Here is a 15,453-nt window from a genome sequence, read left to right on the forward strand (position 1 = left end):
CAGTATTCCAGAAAATGGGATCTTTTTTTTTCTAATGCATACTGTGAAAGAAAAGAAATACAATTACCGATCTTCATGGTTCTTCAGGGCTTTTTCTTGTTTGTCTGTTTTTCTCCCCAGAAATAGTAAAACTCTCAGCACAGAGCATTCCATCCCCACAATGAACCCTTGATCAAGCAGGAAGCTGCCACTGCACGTAGCCCCTCGCGCCCCCTCTACCACAACAGGCACCAGCAAATCCAGCCCCTGTCCCTCAATCACAGCTCAGGGACCAAGCTCAGGCAACATTCACTTTATTCTGTGGCGGGAAGTGTATGGACAGTGCCTGGGGCTATTGCTTACAAAACTCTTCCCCTTTAGTTGTGAGAAAGCAGAAGCTGTCCAGAGGAATCGAGTTGCCATTCACCAGGTGCCAGCTCCTCCCTCCACTCCTGTGCCAGAGCCTTGGCCTTGCTCTGTGCCCCTGGGCTGCCCAGGGACCCCCAGCAGCACCAGTCCTGCCCCCCTGCCACCGGGGTTCCCCACACAGCACCCCTTTGGCCACCACACTGCCCTGACCTTCCATCTGCACTCTGCTCCCTGGATGGGCGGAGTTAATTTGACACTAATTAGCTGCATAAATGCCCTGGGGATGCTGTAGAAGTCAGTGGCCTCACAAAAGCCCCCAGGCAGGATGCTGGGCTCGGCTGGGGTTCACTTTGGGAGGGCTGTGCTCCGGGGGGAGTCACAGGAGGAGCGGGCCAGGCTTTGCTGCTGTCCCTCGGACGCTACATCCAGCAGCACAGTGGAACTGGACTTACTGGGCCCCTGCCTGCTGCAGGCTCTGCCCAGCTCCCTTTATTTCGCTTACTGCAATGACAAGGACGTTACTCCTTGCTGGGAGGGGTGAGGCATATCCTTTGGGCAGTTTAGAAGGAAAAGGTTACTTTTGTTTAAACATTAAACACTGATTCAAATCCAACAGTGACAGCGATTCTCAAATATATGTTATTTCCTTATGCCACTCATCTCACACTCGCCATTCCCGTCCCTCAAAGTGCTGGCAGGACATCTCCCAGCAGGGTCAGTCGGCGCCGTCCGCAGTAAGGAGCTGGTGCTCGGGGAGCAGCCGTTCTCTGAAGCCGCGGCTCACGCCTGCTGTGCTCGGTCCCTCCGGCCAGGCCTCTCCTGCGGCAGCGCCCTCCGCGCGTTAACAATTACTGCTGTTTCTGAATTCGCCATTCTCTGTAATCTGCAATTTAGTTGGGTTTGTGGGGGAGATCCCATTACGTGTCTGCATGCTGTACCTCTCTTTCAGCTGAGTAAGGGCACTCATTAGCCGTGCGTTGGCAGCATCCAGGGAAGCAATGCGTTTCTCCTGCAAGAAATGGGCAGAGGGCACAGTCAGTGCAAAGGCACGAGCCCTGTCCCTCCCTTGGGATGTCAGCCCAGGACAGTGACCCAGAGGCCTTTTGGAGCAGGACCCTTCTCTTTGGCATACTTAGGTTGGGGCTTTTTAAGTGCTACACAGCACTTTTTGGAATCTGCAGGGCTACAAATATCCCCTGCCTGTGCACGGTGAGCTACATTTATTTTATTATGAAAATGGAAGTAACACAGTTGCTCTAATTATTCATTTATACACTGTACTGTTTGTTCTAACTCAGCTGCTACAAAGATGGTAGAATTCCATTTCTAAACCCAAACTCTCCCAAGATAGTTATTCCTGTCAGTGTTTAATTAGTGTAAATTAATAGTGTAAATGACTTGTAGCCTCCTAGGCTGTCTTTGATGGCAGCTCTCACCCATTACAGCATTGTAAGGATGGGAGCAAGAGCTGCCATGTTGCTGCCTGATTCTACCACTCCTGTTCTTTGTGACACTGAACAAATGTCATCTTCCCTGCCACAAGCAGGGGCACAGCAGTTGCTCGTGTGTAACTCTGAAAGACTGTGTGTGAACACGTCCAACACGTGTACAGTGTGAGGTGACCAAAAGAGAACAGCAGAGAGTGTGCAGGGGCATGGTCAGAGCCTGACCTGTCCCACGAGGTGCAGGGGACAGGAGAAGGTCCCAGAGCTGCTGGCAGGCTGCAGGTACTACCCCTGACACCTTAGGGACACCCTGGGTCTGCTGGGCTCTGCTGGAGCATGGAACAGATCAGGATGGATGATTCAGCAGCTTTGAATAAACTGCTCCCCAAAAAAGCTGGGTTTTTTTACAAAATTACTACTGTCTCCTTTTTAATTAGCTATATAATAAATTAGTCCTGAGTAGTGACTCACAAGTTATCAATAGGGTTGTTAAGTGTAAGGCCAGAATATACTATCACTTCTAAGCCACAAGCTGTAGGGAAGCCTGGTTGCTGAGGACATGGTGGTCTCTGTTAGACAAACTAAAAGATTACGGGCTGTATTTTCATGTTCTCTTTTCCAATCGCAGTGTTTTGCATCCATCATGTGATGCTCCTCTTCCACTATAACTGATTGTGGCAACTGAGCTTCCCAATCCTGCAAATCACAACCCAAAGGCTGAAAAATCACGTGGGCTTGGATGTGGGCAAGCTGTGTGTTCCTTGTTCTGAAGACCCAGGCATTAATGGAACACCAAGCAATGCTCTGGGTAATGTAATCCTTTCACTGACTGAGTTGTGGGCATAATCCCTCCCCAGACTGCCACTCCACACCCTCTGTGCCACGCTCCAAGGTTGCAAACAGCTGTGACAGTCACTGTATCCTGCTGCAGCTGTCCTGTCCCTGCCTTCAGCTTAGTGCTCACTCACCCACATGGTCTCACTGTGGGCTGGAACTGCTGCAGGGGTTACCTGTGTGTTGGCAAACCTGAAAACTGCAGCAGCCTTTGGCATGGGACACTCACCTGTGCATCAATAATCTTCTGCTTGGAATCCACAGCAGCCTGCATTTCAGCGTGGTCCTTCTTTAACTCCTCCTCAACTGACATCAGTCTGGGAGTCGAGCACACAACAAAAAATTACATTGGCTGGGCTCTGCTAAGCCCAGCCCTGACACCCTGCCTCCTCTTACCCACAAACCAAGCTTTTTTTCTTGGCTCTCTCTAGTGGAGTCCCCCAAAGCTGAAGTGACACAGCACAATGAGGGGCTGACCCAGTGGTGAGGCCTGACTGAGAGCACTGAGTGGGCCTGGCTTAGGTAAAGGTGAAATCAACTGCACTGAAACAGTCCTGGACAAATGTAAACACCACTTCCCACTGGGTGGGAGAAAGGGATTTAGTTACAAGTAAGGGATGGTGATGTGATCCATGGCTATATGAACAGAAGACGCCTACCAGAGCCTCCAAGCTCTCCCTTCCTGGAGTTCTGCCCTTGTGCTCAGGAAAACGTTGATGTTTTCCTTGTCCCAGGTAACACGGAGGGGAAGACCCATATGTGAAACCTGCCTGCACCTCCAAAGAATCCCGATTCTCCTGAGAAGGGGTGAGTTCTAATGCCAGCCAGACGGCCCTGCCTCACTGCCATCCCCAGCACTCCCATCTCCCTGTACCTGCTGATGATGCCTTTCATCTGGATCTCCTTATCCTCCTGCTGCCTCCGGAGCCGCTCCTCGCTCTCCTCCAGCCTGGCCTGGTACTCCAGCACCAGCTTCTGCGTGGTCTCCTCCTGGCATTTGAAGCGAGTCTCGTATTCCTCCAGCTTCTTGTTGGAGATGCGGAGTTTGTCCTGCAGCACCACCAGGTCCTGCTGGTACTGAGCAGGAGGGACAGACACAGGAGAAAACACGTGGCACGTTACCTCGTAGGGTCTGCCCTTGCCAGGGTTTCCCCCAAACCCTCTCACGCCCCTCTCCTTTTATCAGACTACGGCTGCAAACCCGTGTCAGACAACCCCGCTCGCCGACAGCTCCTCTTCGTCTCCTCCGCGGCGCGGGAGCGGTGCGGGGTCCGCGGGGCGGGTCCGCGGGCGGGGCGGGCAGGTCGCTGGCAGTGCAGAGAGTGGCTGTTAGCAGAGTCTGGCATTTCACAGGGGAAATGCAGGTTAGAGCGGGCCAAGGGCAAGGCGGCGCGCAGCTTCTCACACTGACAGCGCGGGCTCGCACAGGCACGAGAGGCTGCAGTGGCATCTGGGGTTCACACAGGAGCTCCTCGGGCTGCAGCAAGAAACGAGGGGGCTCTGGGGGGGTCTCTGGGCAGGCCGGGTGCCAAGCACGAGGGACACTGACAAATGCAGGACACTGCTGTCCCATCGCCCTCCATCGAACCGAGGGCACCGTGCTGGCTGGGCAGGGCACAGAGCACTCCTGCTTTTTGGAGCCCAGCGTTTAACTCAGATCTCAAAGCAGGGTTCAGTCCAAGAAGAGCTGCTGCATGAAGCCAAGACCCCACAGTTGTACTGTTCATTTGGGTGAAGCTATAAATCAGCAGCAGAATCACATAAAGCAATTAAAAATATTAGGAGCTTTTGAACTTGGTAAAGCTGGGTTCAGCTATTGCAGCAGCACAGCATTCAGTAAACTTGCTTCGCTAAAGGAAAATCCAGTGAGTGTGTGCACAAGAAAACTGCTTTAATTTAAAAAAAATATATTTGGACATAGTCTTAAAAAAGCATCTCAACTGGAATAACTTTAGAATAATTTAACATGCAGCTGATAATGTGGCAAACTGCTTTTAAAGAGTCAGATACAGGAGAAAGGTTTCCATCTGAGCCGTGAAGGCTGTTACAGCTACAAATGGTATTAATGAACTGAGAGAAGTGCGCTCTGTTGTGTCTTGGCCTTTCCCTTTGGCCATCACACCTGGGTAGGCACTGCAATGATGGGCTGGGTCATGTCCCAGGTCTGAGAGTCCTGGACCGTGTGACCCCAGACCAGCTCTAGGGAGAGGGGAGGGCAGCCAGGCTGCTGCTGGGGATTGGCCAGAACGCCTCTCACAGCAAAAATAACTGCAGCTCCCAAGGATTGAAAACTTAGGAAGCTGCTGGTTTCCTGAACTGCACAAAGTACTTGGAGGGAGGCGGTTTTCCTTTAGCAAAGCTCTTACTGCAGCACAGGAACACAGTTTGCACATGGAACCTGAAGCAATGAGGGAACAAAGTGCTCGTACAGCTGCACAGAAGCACTAAAGTCAGCAGGGAGTTGCTTGAACAGGAAAGATTAATACCTACCCTAGCCTTAAAACAGGAGCAGCAAAAGTGAGCTCAGAGGAGAGCAGGAGAGGCCTCAGAGCCCGAAGGAGTCGCTCCTGTCTCTAGAACACTTGTCTCATTCTCAGTTACCATTCAGGTCTTACGGCAATGGGAGAGAGGTTATGCTAATGGTGATCTTGAATGTCAGTGACTGATGGGACAGCAGAGTAAGGAAAGATGCTGCATGGCAATGACACAGCTTGGGGCAGGCACTGGGATGTTCCAGTGCCACTGGAGTTTGTAACCCCACCATTTCCTGCCCTGCTCCCAGTCAGGATGGGCTGAACCCACAAAACTGCCCTGATCTTCCTGGGGCAGCTGGGAACTGCTGCCTTGTACCTCATGGGTCCTATGACACCTGCCCTTCAGCTTTTTCCTTGGGTTTAAGAAGTGACAGTCCCCAAATGACACAGCACAGCAGAATGAGCATGGGAAGGCTAAATCAGGAACATGTCTGTGCTGATAAACAGCATGGGGGCTTAGGGAAGGGTGATGTCTGCAGTGCTGGTGTGACAGAAGAGAAGCACATTGAGGAAATATCCCAAATGCTATTGATGCTCAAGTGGCACAATCCAGAGCCAGGCTGTTGGGAAAGAACCTTGCAGAAGCAAAGATGGGATTTTTCCAGCTCCTGACTGCTGGATCCTCATTTTTATCCTGCTTTTTAACCCCAGCCAGGCCTACTTTGTCTCTTCCCAGCTTCTCCCACCCCAGATTTGCCCAGGAAGGAGGGGAAGGGAGCAGCACCCCTCTGCTTCAGAGGCACAGGGCCTCTGTGGGCCCAGGGGCTGAGACTGAATACTCTGCACATGGCTTCCTGGCAGTCCCCGGACTGGCCAGGCCCTGATCTCTGTGACATTGCCATAAGCTTGTGGAAGTGCCACAAAGTCACTCCAGGCACCAGTGCTGTCTCTAAGACCAAAATGTGGACTTAGTTTTTTGGTCTGTGAACAACTTTTTGACATGGAAGCTGCTTCCTGCTCCATGTCCTTGTTGTGAGGCATGAGGCTGCCTGTGCCTTACTCCATTCTCTGGTACAGGTCTGCTTAATCCACTTTTTCAGCTTTCTTCCCAGCCGCTGGGTGAGTTGGAATAGGGAGAGTAAGAGGCACTGACTGGCTGCAGAGTTTTTTCAGGGCAGCATCAGCACTTTTTCTGGCTCCTGTCTTTCTTACTTGCTTTCATCAGAAGCTGATTCTAGTCACTGAGTGTGTGAAAACCTCCCAAATGTTCCCCACAAGTTCCCTGTGAGGCTGAATAGGGCAGGGAGCAACCTGGCCCCTCTCTCCTGGGCAGGGACCTGCACACAGCCCACCTTCTTCCCAGGGTGCTCAGGGAATGACATTCAAGGAAATCCTCTCTCTATTCAGAAACTTGTTTCAATCCAATAAGGTTTTACCTTTTCTGCTTGGCTGAGCTCGTCCTTATTCCTGAGCTTATCCCTGTGCTTGGAATCTGGGTCAATGCTTTCATCTTCTAAAAACTGCATGTTCATATTCAAAAGCCAAGCAGCAGTGCGGTCCAGGGCATTGGGGTTCACAGGAGAAGGGGCCTACAATGAAACAATGATACAACCATGACAAAAGAAAAACCTGTAACACAAATGGTCATGAAGCTGGAGAGAGAGTTTCCTTCCAAGCAGAGCCTCTCCCATGCTGCTCAGACAGCAAGGAGGCAGGCTGAGCTAGCAGAGCAGCTGGGGCTGCAGCAGGAACAGCTCCTGCTCTGCAGCTGGACATTACTTGGGGTGAAGCAGTGGGACCTGCTCAAAGTCATGGCCCTGGTGTCTGAGCAGATCCTGTCACCTCACAAGGACACGACCTGCGACGGCGCTGGGCTGCAGGTGAGCAGAGTGGCTGCATGTGGTTTATTCACTCCATGAGCAGAGTTCTCTCAAGCCTTCATCTTGTCATGAGCCATCTTTGCTCCGTGGATTCCATAAAACAAGGTCTGAAAGCTGAAACGCTCCTTATGACCATGCAGGTGCCTTCTTGGAGAAGAAAAGTTTCTGTTCAGCTGAGGCTGCACTAAGGATGCTGAAGAGGTCTAAATGCTCAGGATCACTTACTAGCAGTGATCTTCCATGGTCAGTGAGCTACAGTCATGTCTGATGCCTTTCAGTCCTGGCTTGGGCAGGGACTGCCACTGGCATTGCCTAAATATTTTCCAACCACATTATAAGGAAGTCACTCTTCAGCTATTTCCCTTCCATCCTGCCTTGTTATAAGCTGCAGTAAACACTCAGATGAACACATGGAATCTGGATGACTTGGTCATTCAAGTTAATGACTTGGAATTCAAGTTAACAAATCAAAAATGCCAGGGACTTTCTCCTTCATTCCAGCCTCTGAACAGACAAACCCAGTCACTGTCAGGCAGCAGAACAGGAGGTTCTGCATCAGAAGGAGTGGAGACTGGTGTAATTCCCTCACTGGGGTCAGGGGCTTGCTTGCCCATGCCATCTTTTAGTCTGCTCTTCTACCTCCAGAATTATGAAACTGAAGCATCAGACTTGGCTCATGAACATCGCTTGCTACAAATCCTCATGCTGCCAACATGCAAATAAAATGTGCAGAGTGAGGGTAGAAGAGGCATTCTGAGGCTTCAGGTCTGAAGAGAAACTTTGAGAGAACCACAGGGCTGGGTGGAGGAATCTTCTGCGAAGAGAACCTGACCAGGGCTTTCTGATGGCCACCTGGAGAATCCTTGTCTTCCTGGAAGAAACCCTGCTGCAGCCAGGCCTCTGCTCCTTGCACAGCTCTGTGCCCTCTGTCCCTAACGAGCATTGATTGTGTTACACAAAGGCTGCTGCATGGTGCTGCTAATGCCACTTACACATCGATACTGGAACCATGGAGCAGCACCAGATGTGAATATGAACAACCTTCTGTAAAAGCAGCACTGGCCAGGCTCCACAGCTGCCCTGTGCAGGACAGACAGACACAGCAACACTGAGTGCTGGAGAAGGGTCTGAGCTAACTCCGGGTCTGTGTACATTGGGCTCTTGCTGGTTGTCCAGTCTCTGAGTTTGCTTTTCTTTTACAACTCTTCCTTTAGGCACAGAGGTCTTACAGTGATAATGTTCTGTAGGGCTGGTTTTGAAATGCAGAGCGAATAAATGAGCACTACAAAAACTACTTTTCTACGCCAGGACAACCAGAGGGCCCTAGGCCTGTGACCTACTGCCTTCCATTTTACCTCCATGGCCAGTGCAATGGAATTCTGTGCAGCCCAGCACGCGGGATCACTGCAGAGCTCTGCACAGCTGAATGTCGCTCTGGGCTTCTTCCTCCCCCTTGAGATGGGAGCAGCAGCACAGAGGCTCTTACTGACAGGAGAGCAGGGTCTGCTCCAAGCCTGGGAGATGGTGCAGGGCTGGCTATGGCATGGGATGAGAGCCTGGCATGGAGAGGTAAAGCAGTGACAAGATGGTAGCACAGGACAGCTGCCACTGCCCTCGAGCCTCTGCCACCTACCGCGTCACGCTCCGGTGCCACGTGACGGAGGGACACCGGGAGTGGACACTGCTCTGTGTTCCTGTCCCTGGAGGGCCTCTGCCTCAGGCCAGAGCCCAGGTACATCCCCACACACAATGCCACTGTGGGGTCGGCATTGCTGTGGCAGCTCAGAGCCACATGCCTTCCCATGGCAGCAATCTGCACGGGCTAACACCACCTGGCCCCTTCAGTGCCAGGGCCTGGACAGCCCGAACTCACCTGTTTGTGCATCGTGCGCTGCTTCATCTCGGGGCTGTCACCCTTGGAGGAGGAGGACTGCTGCCGGAGCCGCGCCCCGCTGCCGGGCCAGTCGGGCGACGAGGACATGATGCTGCCGCTGGAGGGTCGCTGGTACTGCACGGTGTTGAGCAGCGAGGGCGGCGTGCGGCCGCGGCTGACGGGCGGCGGCGGCGGCGGCGGCTGGTCGATGCGGCGCTGCGGGCCCGCGCTGTTCTGCCGCGGCATGGTGGGCTGCCCGCCCTTCTCAGTCAGCGACAGCTGCCGCCGGGCCAGCTCCCCCGGCCGGCGGGAGAAGTCCTCGGCGGCGGCGGGGCCGGCGAAGCCCAGCTTGTTGGCCGTGAGCTCCTCGCTGTTGCTGTGGGAGCTGAGCGAGCTGTGGCACTCGGAGCCGGAGTCGCCCAGGCCGCGGGGGGACAGCGGCAGCCCGGCGGCCATCTGGTACACGGGGTTCTGGAAGGACAGCGGCGCCAGCAGCTGCGGCCGGCCGGGCGCGCTCTCGCCGCTCGGCGTGGTGGGGGTCTGCCCCACCCGGCGCACGGTGGCCATGCCCGTCACGCTGTTCTGCTGAGTCCGTGTGCTCCACACGCCCTGCAACTGCCCCAGGGACGACTGACTGTCATTGAGGGAGTCGGCCGTGCCGGGCACGCTGGCCCCACTGTCCAAGAGCCGATTGTCCTGCAAGTCCACCATGGACAAACTCTTGCTGCCATTAGACATCTGCACGTCGGGCTCATTGGCCTCTGAGTAACTGGAGCTTCGGGCAGGCGAGGGCTGGGCCCCAGCAGACCTTGTGACAAAAAACAAGTCCTTGTTTTCAGGGGTTGGAGATGGTAACCGTGTGAAATCTATCAGACTGCGGGGAAGTCAGTGCGTAAGGAAGAGGAGAGGAAAACAAAACAAAAAAGAAGAGTTGTGAATGCTGCACCGGAGCAGGAAAACGAAATCACTCAGAAATCAGGGTGGCACAGCTGTGTGGGACAGGGATGGGGACAGGGACAGGACCCAGCCCTGGCGGGAGCAGGGACAGGGATGGCCCAGCTGGGGACAGTGAGAGGAGCGGGGAGGGTGCTGTGGAGCCCTGGGCTGGCCTGGGAATTGGCAGGTGAGGGCAGGTGAGTGAGGGCCGTGTGTGCACGCCGGGCACTGCACTGTCACCAGGCTCAGGGGCACCCTCCTGGGGGCTGCTCTGCTCCAGGTCAGTGTGTCACCCTTCCCTCCCAAAGGCTGCACCATGCTCTGTGCTCCTGTAGGCACACTGGCCAGGATTTGAACAGCACAGAACACTGCGGGACCCGAGTCCACACCAGGCCTCCCAGGACAGTGAGCACTCACAGAGCAGAGCTAAAGCCTGGCAGCTGAAGGTTATCCCTCCACTCCTGCTGCAATGCACATTCATGCAATATTGATTTCTTGGGGATAGGAAGAGAGAGCTTTGCAGTAGCTTAATGTGAATATTCTGCTGATCAAAGATGGTGCATTGTAAGCAAGTATTGGGGGGAAACATATTGTCAGAGATCCTCCATAGCACTGGATTTAAATAATTGCACCTCATGCTGGGAGTCACTAGAGATGAAAGCTCTGATTACAGCAAGTCCAGTACCATTGCTGCCTTTCATTCCTAATTAAACTGTTAAATATTATGCAGTTTCCACTTACAAACTATTTTACTAGCACAGTCTTTCCATTTGTGTGGGCTCCATTTCGTTTTCCACAAACAGAAACATTAGAGGTCTGCAAAAGCCTCATCCTCCCCATGAATAAAGCTCCTTACTTACTCAGGCCAAAAAGTATGTAGGTGACTGTTGTCTGTGAATCACTGTTCTGCAGTGAAAACTCCCAGTTTTATAAAAACTGGACAGAGTAAACTGAAATTCCTTGTGAGGCCTCCACAGCTTGGATAGTTCCAGAACTATCCAGGTTTGGATCTCAGTGAATTCAGCACACACCCTACTTCATACAAAGATGGGTGAGGCCAATCCTGTACATCTCTCACAGCCCTTAACAACACCCCTCATCACCTCAAGGACAGTATACTAACAAACCCTCAAGTCCTCAAAGGGTGAACACTTTGCTTCTGCAGCTACATCTCAACAGCTGAGACCAGAACCAGCAGGTTCCTCATCTCCCAGACCACATCCCCAGTTTTGGCTCTCAAGGGGCCCAGGATGGAGCCACAGCCTGGCACTACCACCCACTGCTCTCTCCAGAGTCAGAGCTGAGCTACATCCAGCACCAGTTCTGCAATGGGAGAGCCTGCTCAGTGGAACAGGCACACTGCACCCTGTCCTGCCTGTCCCTGTGTGAATATTCTTTAATCCCTGGTGTGAGGCCAGGCCCCGTTGGTCTCTTACCCAGATAAGTCATTCTCTATGACCATTTTCTGCAGCCCTGCCGAGATGCTGTTGCCAGCACTGGGCGTGGAGGCGGCGTGCTCGGCAGTGACCGACACCTGCACGCAGGCCGGGTTACTGAGAGCGGCGTTCACGTCCCGCAGGATCCGTGGCAGAGGCCCCAGTTTGGTGGCAGTGCCCTGGGCAGAAGAGAGAATAATTACCACCACCATCCTGTGCTTTTTGCTAGACAACTGTGGGCTTTGCCAGCTGCTGGACAGTCTCTTCAGGGAATCACTTGAACAACATTTTCTCCATCATTTCCCACCCCCAAAGCTGTCCCTGCCGTCCCTGGATACCTGCTCCAGTTGGGAAATGACTTCCCAGAGTAGTGAGTGCAATGTGGACAGCTCCCGGCCCAGGTCAATGTAGCCCTCAAAGCCAGCTGTGTTTGAGATGGTTTCAGGATTGGAAATCTCCAAGAGAAATCTCTGCATGTTAGTCCATTCGTGTTCCAGGAACTGATTCATAAAGGACATGTATTCCTCTTTGCTGCCAAACCTATTGAGAGAGCAACATGGATTTCGGCTAAATCCAGGGAAAAAAAAGTGCAGTCCATAAAAAAGGGCAGATACAACACAGCTAAGAACTATCCTCTGGCATCTCAACCCTTCCAAGCACCTGGGACACCTCACTGACCGTGGAACCTAAAATAACCCCCACCTAATGCAACTAAGCCCTCATCAGTGTGGGATCCGCCCAGCAGAAACAAAGGTGAAAGCAGGAGAAACAAAGGAATTCTTGGTAACCCAGTGTCTCACAGTGGGTCAGGGCACAGCCTCCAGAAACAGGACCTGTCACTGGAAATCAAGATGCTGTCACAGCAATCACCCTCAGCTGACTGGAGCCCAGTGATGGATGGGGGCAGGAATCCTGCAATCTCCCGCAATGCCAGCACAACTGCTCTGGGATCATCTTTGTGAACCACCCCTGCAGCTGGGCCAGCCCATCATCCCCCTTCAGCCTTCCTGCCACCTCCTTCTGCCCTCCAAGCTCTCCATCCTCAGTCTTTTGTCTGCTTTAAAGCACAACAGGAGTGGCTGTCCTGGCAGCAGTTGGTGCTGTGCCAGCACCAGCGGTTCCATGGGACAGGCTCGGCCCAGTGCCATGCACAGGACAGCTTGGCTTGATCACTTCAGCTTGACTAATGTCAGCTTAGTTAAAGAGCCTTTCTGCAAAGTGCTGGAAATGTGAAAACCCTTTAGTTAGGGATTGGTCAGGAATACAGAGAATTTCTGTCATCTAGTGTAACACACTTGTACATCTCCTGCCGGTGTCCGCAGGCGCGTCTGTGCGTTCCTGACTGTGAGTGTGAGCACTAAGCCAGTTTCCAGATCTAAGGAGCTTTAGATAGAAACTGTCCATTCATGTTTCAGAAAGCTCATCATTTTGTTATCAGGGCTCAGGATAAGTAGCTCAGAGCTACAGCCAGTGGAAAGATTTTCAGAAATCTCTCGCTTTGTTTCCATCAAACCAATGGGCTTAGTTAGAAATTGATGGTGTCCCTGTTCAGTTCAGTCAGCTGCATTTTAATAGCAGGGAAGGTCCCAGAGCTCAAAGGAGGGATGGAACAGTTCCTGAGCCAAGCACATCACTGCTGCTGAGCGGGTTCTGGTCCTACACCCACAGGACATCACAGGACAAAGTCCCCACTGCCACCCCACTGCTTGTCCATGTGGTCAAAACAGCCTGTTTTCCTGCTCATGAAACACGTCCTGTTTTGGAAACTTGAATGATCTCCCTGACCTGACAGTGAGGGAATGAGTCCCAGAGAGACGTGGGGAAAAAGCCAACAGGAAGCAAACAGGCCCTTTCCAGCAAGGAAAGGAGTGGCCAGTGTGGGACTCTGTGCTGACGCCGGGCTCTGCCCATGCAGCCGGAGGTTCTGTCCCTGCCCAGCCCTGCCCTGCCCACAGCCTGGCTTACTTGGCGAAGTTGGCGAGGTTCTGGGTGACCTTGGCGATGAGGGTCAAGGTGCGCGCGGTGCGGTCGTCGGGGTACTCCTGCAGCAGGCTGAACAGCGACGGGGACATGATGGCCGGGCACAGGAAGCGCAGGAACAGCGAGGCGCTGATCAGCCGCTCGCTGATGTCGGGGCGGCCGCGGTTGCTGCACTCTTGTCTCCACGAGGCAAAAACTTCTTTGAGCTCTCTTGGGAAGACGCTGATATGACACAAGGACAGGCAGTGTCTGTCAGGGTTGGAGTGTCGGGAGTCTCAAACCACACAGAGAAAAAGCAAAGCTGCTCTGTAAAGCTCTGAGAGAAGCAGCTTCTGTTGGACCTTACTGGATGCCAATACCCCAGAAAACTGGGAAGACTGGGATATGAAAAAAACTGTGCACAGCAGCTCTTCAGGACTCAGTGGCTGTGCCATGGGGTGCTCTGAGCTGGAGGAAGCTCAGCCAGCAAGGAGAGCATCTCCTGAAGAATCACCAGCAGCACTGGAATCTCTGGCACAGCTGGAGCTTGCAGGGGGGGCTGTGCAAACTGTAATACTCCTGTTCAAGCACCTGGATCAAATCCCACTGTGCCTAGTACAAACACAGAGCCCCACCGGAGTTACTCCAGCCTTGTAGCTGCACAGACCTCAGCCTGCCTTTCCTGGATGCCAGAATTCCCTGGGGCCAGCAGACACTCACTGCAGCAGCCCTTATCGCTGGGGAACTGCTGCCTGTTCCTGCTCGGCCTCCCCAGCTCCCTGCTCCCACCTCATCCTGTTCCCAGCATGTGTTATTTATTCAGCTGCAGACTCCCACCCAGAAGCAGGCTGGCACAGGGTTGCCACTGGTCCCAGTGTCCCTGGCACACAGATCCCATTGCCCTGCCTGGAACCACCGTCCTTGTGTCACACCCAGAGCTGTTCCCCAAACAGCAGGGGTACAACAGCAAGTGAGGGGATTGGGCTCCATTTCAGGCCATCTGACCTTGTGTTACAGTGGTGACACTCCATGGAAGTGCCTGGAAAATCTTCTGCTCTGTGCTGCCTTCACACTTTCACCCTCATGAGCTTTTTTACCCTGAGCTCTACAAATAACATTAGCCAACGTCCTTGGCTGGATAAATTCTCCTCTGTCTTTGGCTTGATCCACACAATTGGACAAAACCCTTTCACTTCATGGTATTTGCCCAGAAACAGGAGAATCCTTTAAGCAATTTGAGGCTTGAATGATCAGGGCAGGTTGTGCAGTGACTGGAGAGCAAAGCCCTGAAATGCAGCACCTGCACATTCCGGTCACAGGCTGCAGCCCGTGGAAGTTGAATTGTGTCACAGGATGGAATTTGGATCATTGGCTTTATGTGACAAACGGGCCTGTAATTCATTACCCAACTTCCCGGTAATGAGCTTCCACATGCTGAAATTCTGCTTACACTGAAACTTTCCAGATGTCCAAATTATGTCATAATTATAACAATTTTTGGTTATTGTGAACCTCTTTCCTCTCCCTGACTCTCTCCACAGATGAGCACACACACTCCAGTGCTCTATTTAAAGCAGGATCCTTGGCTCTTGGGATACCTTGGCCAATCCCAACACTCATCTGCCCAATCAATCCCCAAGAACCGCTGAGCTCAAAGGATTGAGGGGGAACCACTCAGAGCAGCAGCTGAGCTGCTCCAGCCTTCCTTGGAAAGGCAGGATGAGAGGAACAAACTTCCTGTGCATTCCTGACTTTCCCTGGGTCACTTTTCAAGCCTATTTTTGGAATGACCTTTGAGTGCTGCTTTGGGTATTTTTAGGAAGACATTAATTCAAACCATTCTGATGCACTGCTGACTGGAAGTGGTGAATCCCTCCTGGGAGAGCAAGTAAACGCCATTCCTGAGTCAGAGTTATTAACTGGCCAAGGATAAGGAATAGGATACCTGTAAAGAACCTGGCCTTTTGTACCTGTGGTAGATAATGGCAGCCTGAGCAAGCCTCTTGCTCCTTGTTCTCCCCCTGAGCAGGATCAGTTCCCTTCCTGACTTCCAGGAGGGCACACTCAACATCTTGGGAGATTATTTATAGTAAGTTTTCTGACCTCAACACAACAGCTAGGAGAGGAGAGAAAATGAAAAATCCTCATTATCAAAGACCTCCTTCTTCCAATATTATCCCTTGTTGATGCTTTGCAACAACAGAGTTGCTACTAAATACATTAATAGAAACTTAGCCCAGATTTTAAGCAGAAAGGCTGGAAATCCAG

The 15,453-nt window shown here is 52.6% G+C and overlaps 1 protein-coding gene across 12 annotated transcripts in view; it reads right to left on the reverse strand.

Annotated features, from left to right (window-relative positions):
- Nucleotides 1-277: 277 nt before the first annotated feature.
- Nucleotides 278-15,453, reverse strand: part of DAB2IP (DAB2 interacting protein) — a 155,975-nt gene continuing 140,799 nt past the window's right edge. For 9 of the 12 annotated variants that reach the window (XM_056504879.1, XM_056504878.1, XM_056504876.1 and 6 more), the window contains 8 exons: nucleotides 13,192-13,428; nucleotides 11,565-11,766; nucleotides 11,227-11,405; nucleotides 8,855-9,728; nucleotides 6,538-6,690; nucleotides 3,502-3,704; nucleotides 2,857-2,944; nucleotides 278-1,357 (listed from right to left, as the gene is read on the reverse strand). In XM_056504879.1, the coding sequence (XP_056360854.1) occupies nucleotides 1,190-1,357; nucleotides 2,857-2,944; nucleotides 3,502-3,704; nucleotides 6,538-6,690; nucleotides 8,855-9,728; nucleotides 11,227-11,405; nucleotides 11,565-11,766; nucleotides 13,192-13,428 (2,104 nt within the window). In that variant the 3' untranslated portion in view covers nucleotides 278-1,189. The remainder of the gene's footprint in view (nucleotides 1,358-2,856; nucleotides 2,945-3,501; nucleotides 3,705-6,537; nucleotides 6,691-8,854; nucleotides 9,729-11,226; nucleotides 11,406-11,564; nucleotides 11,767-13,191; nucleotides 13,429-15,453) is intronic. The other 3 variants (XM_056504882.1, XM_056504877.1, XM_056504888.1) reach the window with 1 other exon arrangement.

The sequence above is a fragment of the Oenanthe melanoleuca genome, chromosome 17, assembly GCF_029582105.1.
Source record: "Oenanthe melanoleuca isolate GR-GAL-2019-014 chromosome 17, OMel1.0, whole genome shotgun sequence".
Taxonomy (NCBI): Eukaryota; Metazoa; Chordata; class Aves; order Passeriformes; family Muscicapidae; genus Oenanthe; species Oenanthe melanoleuca.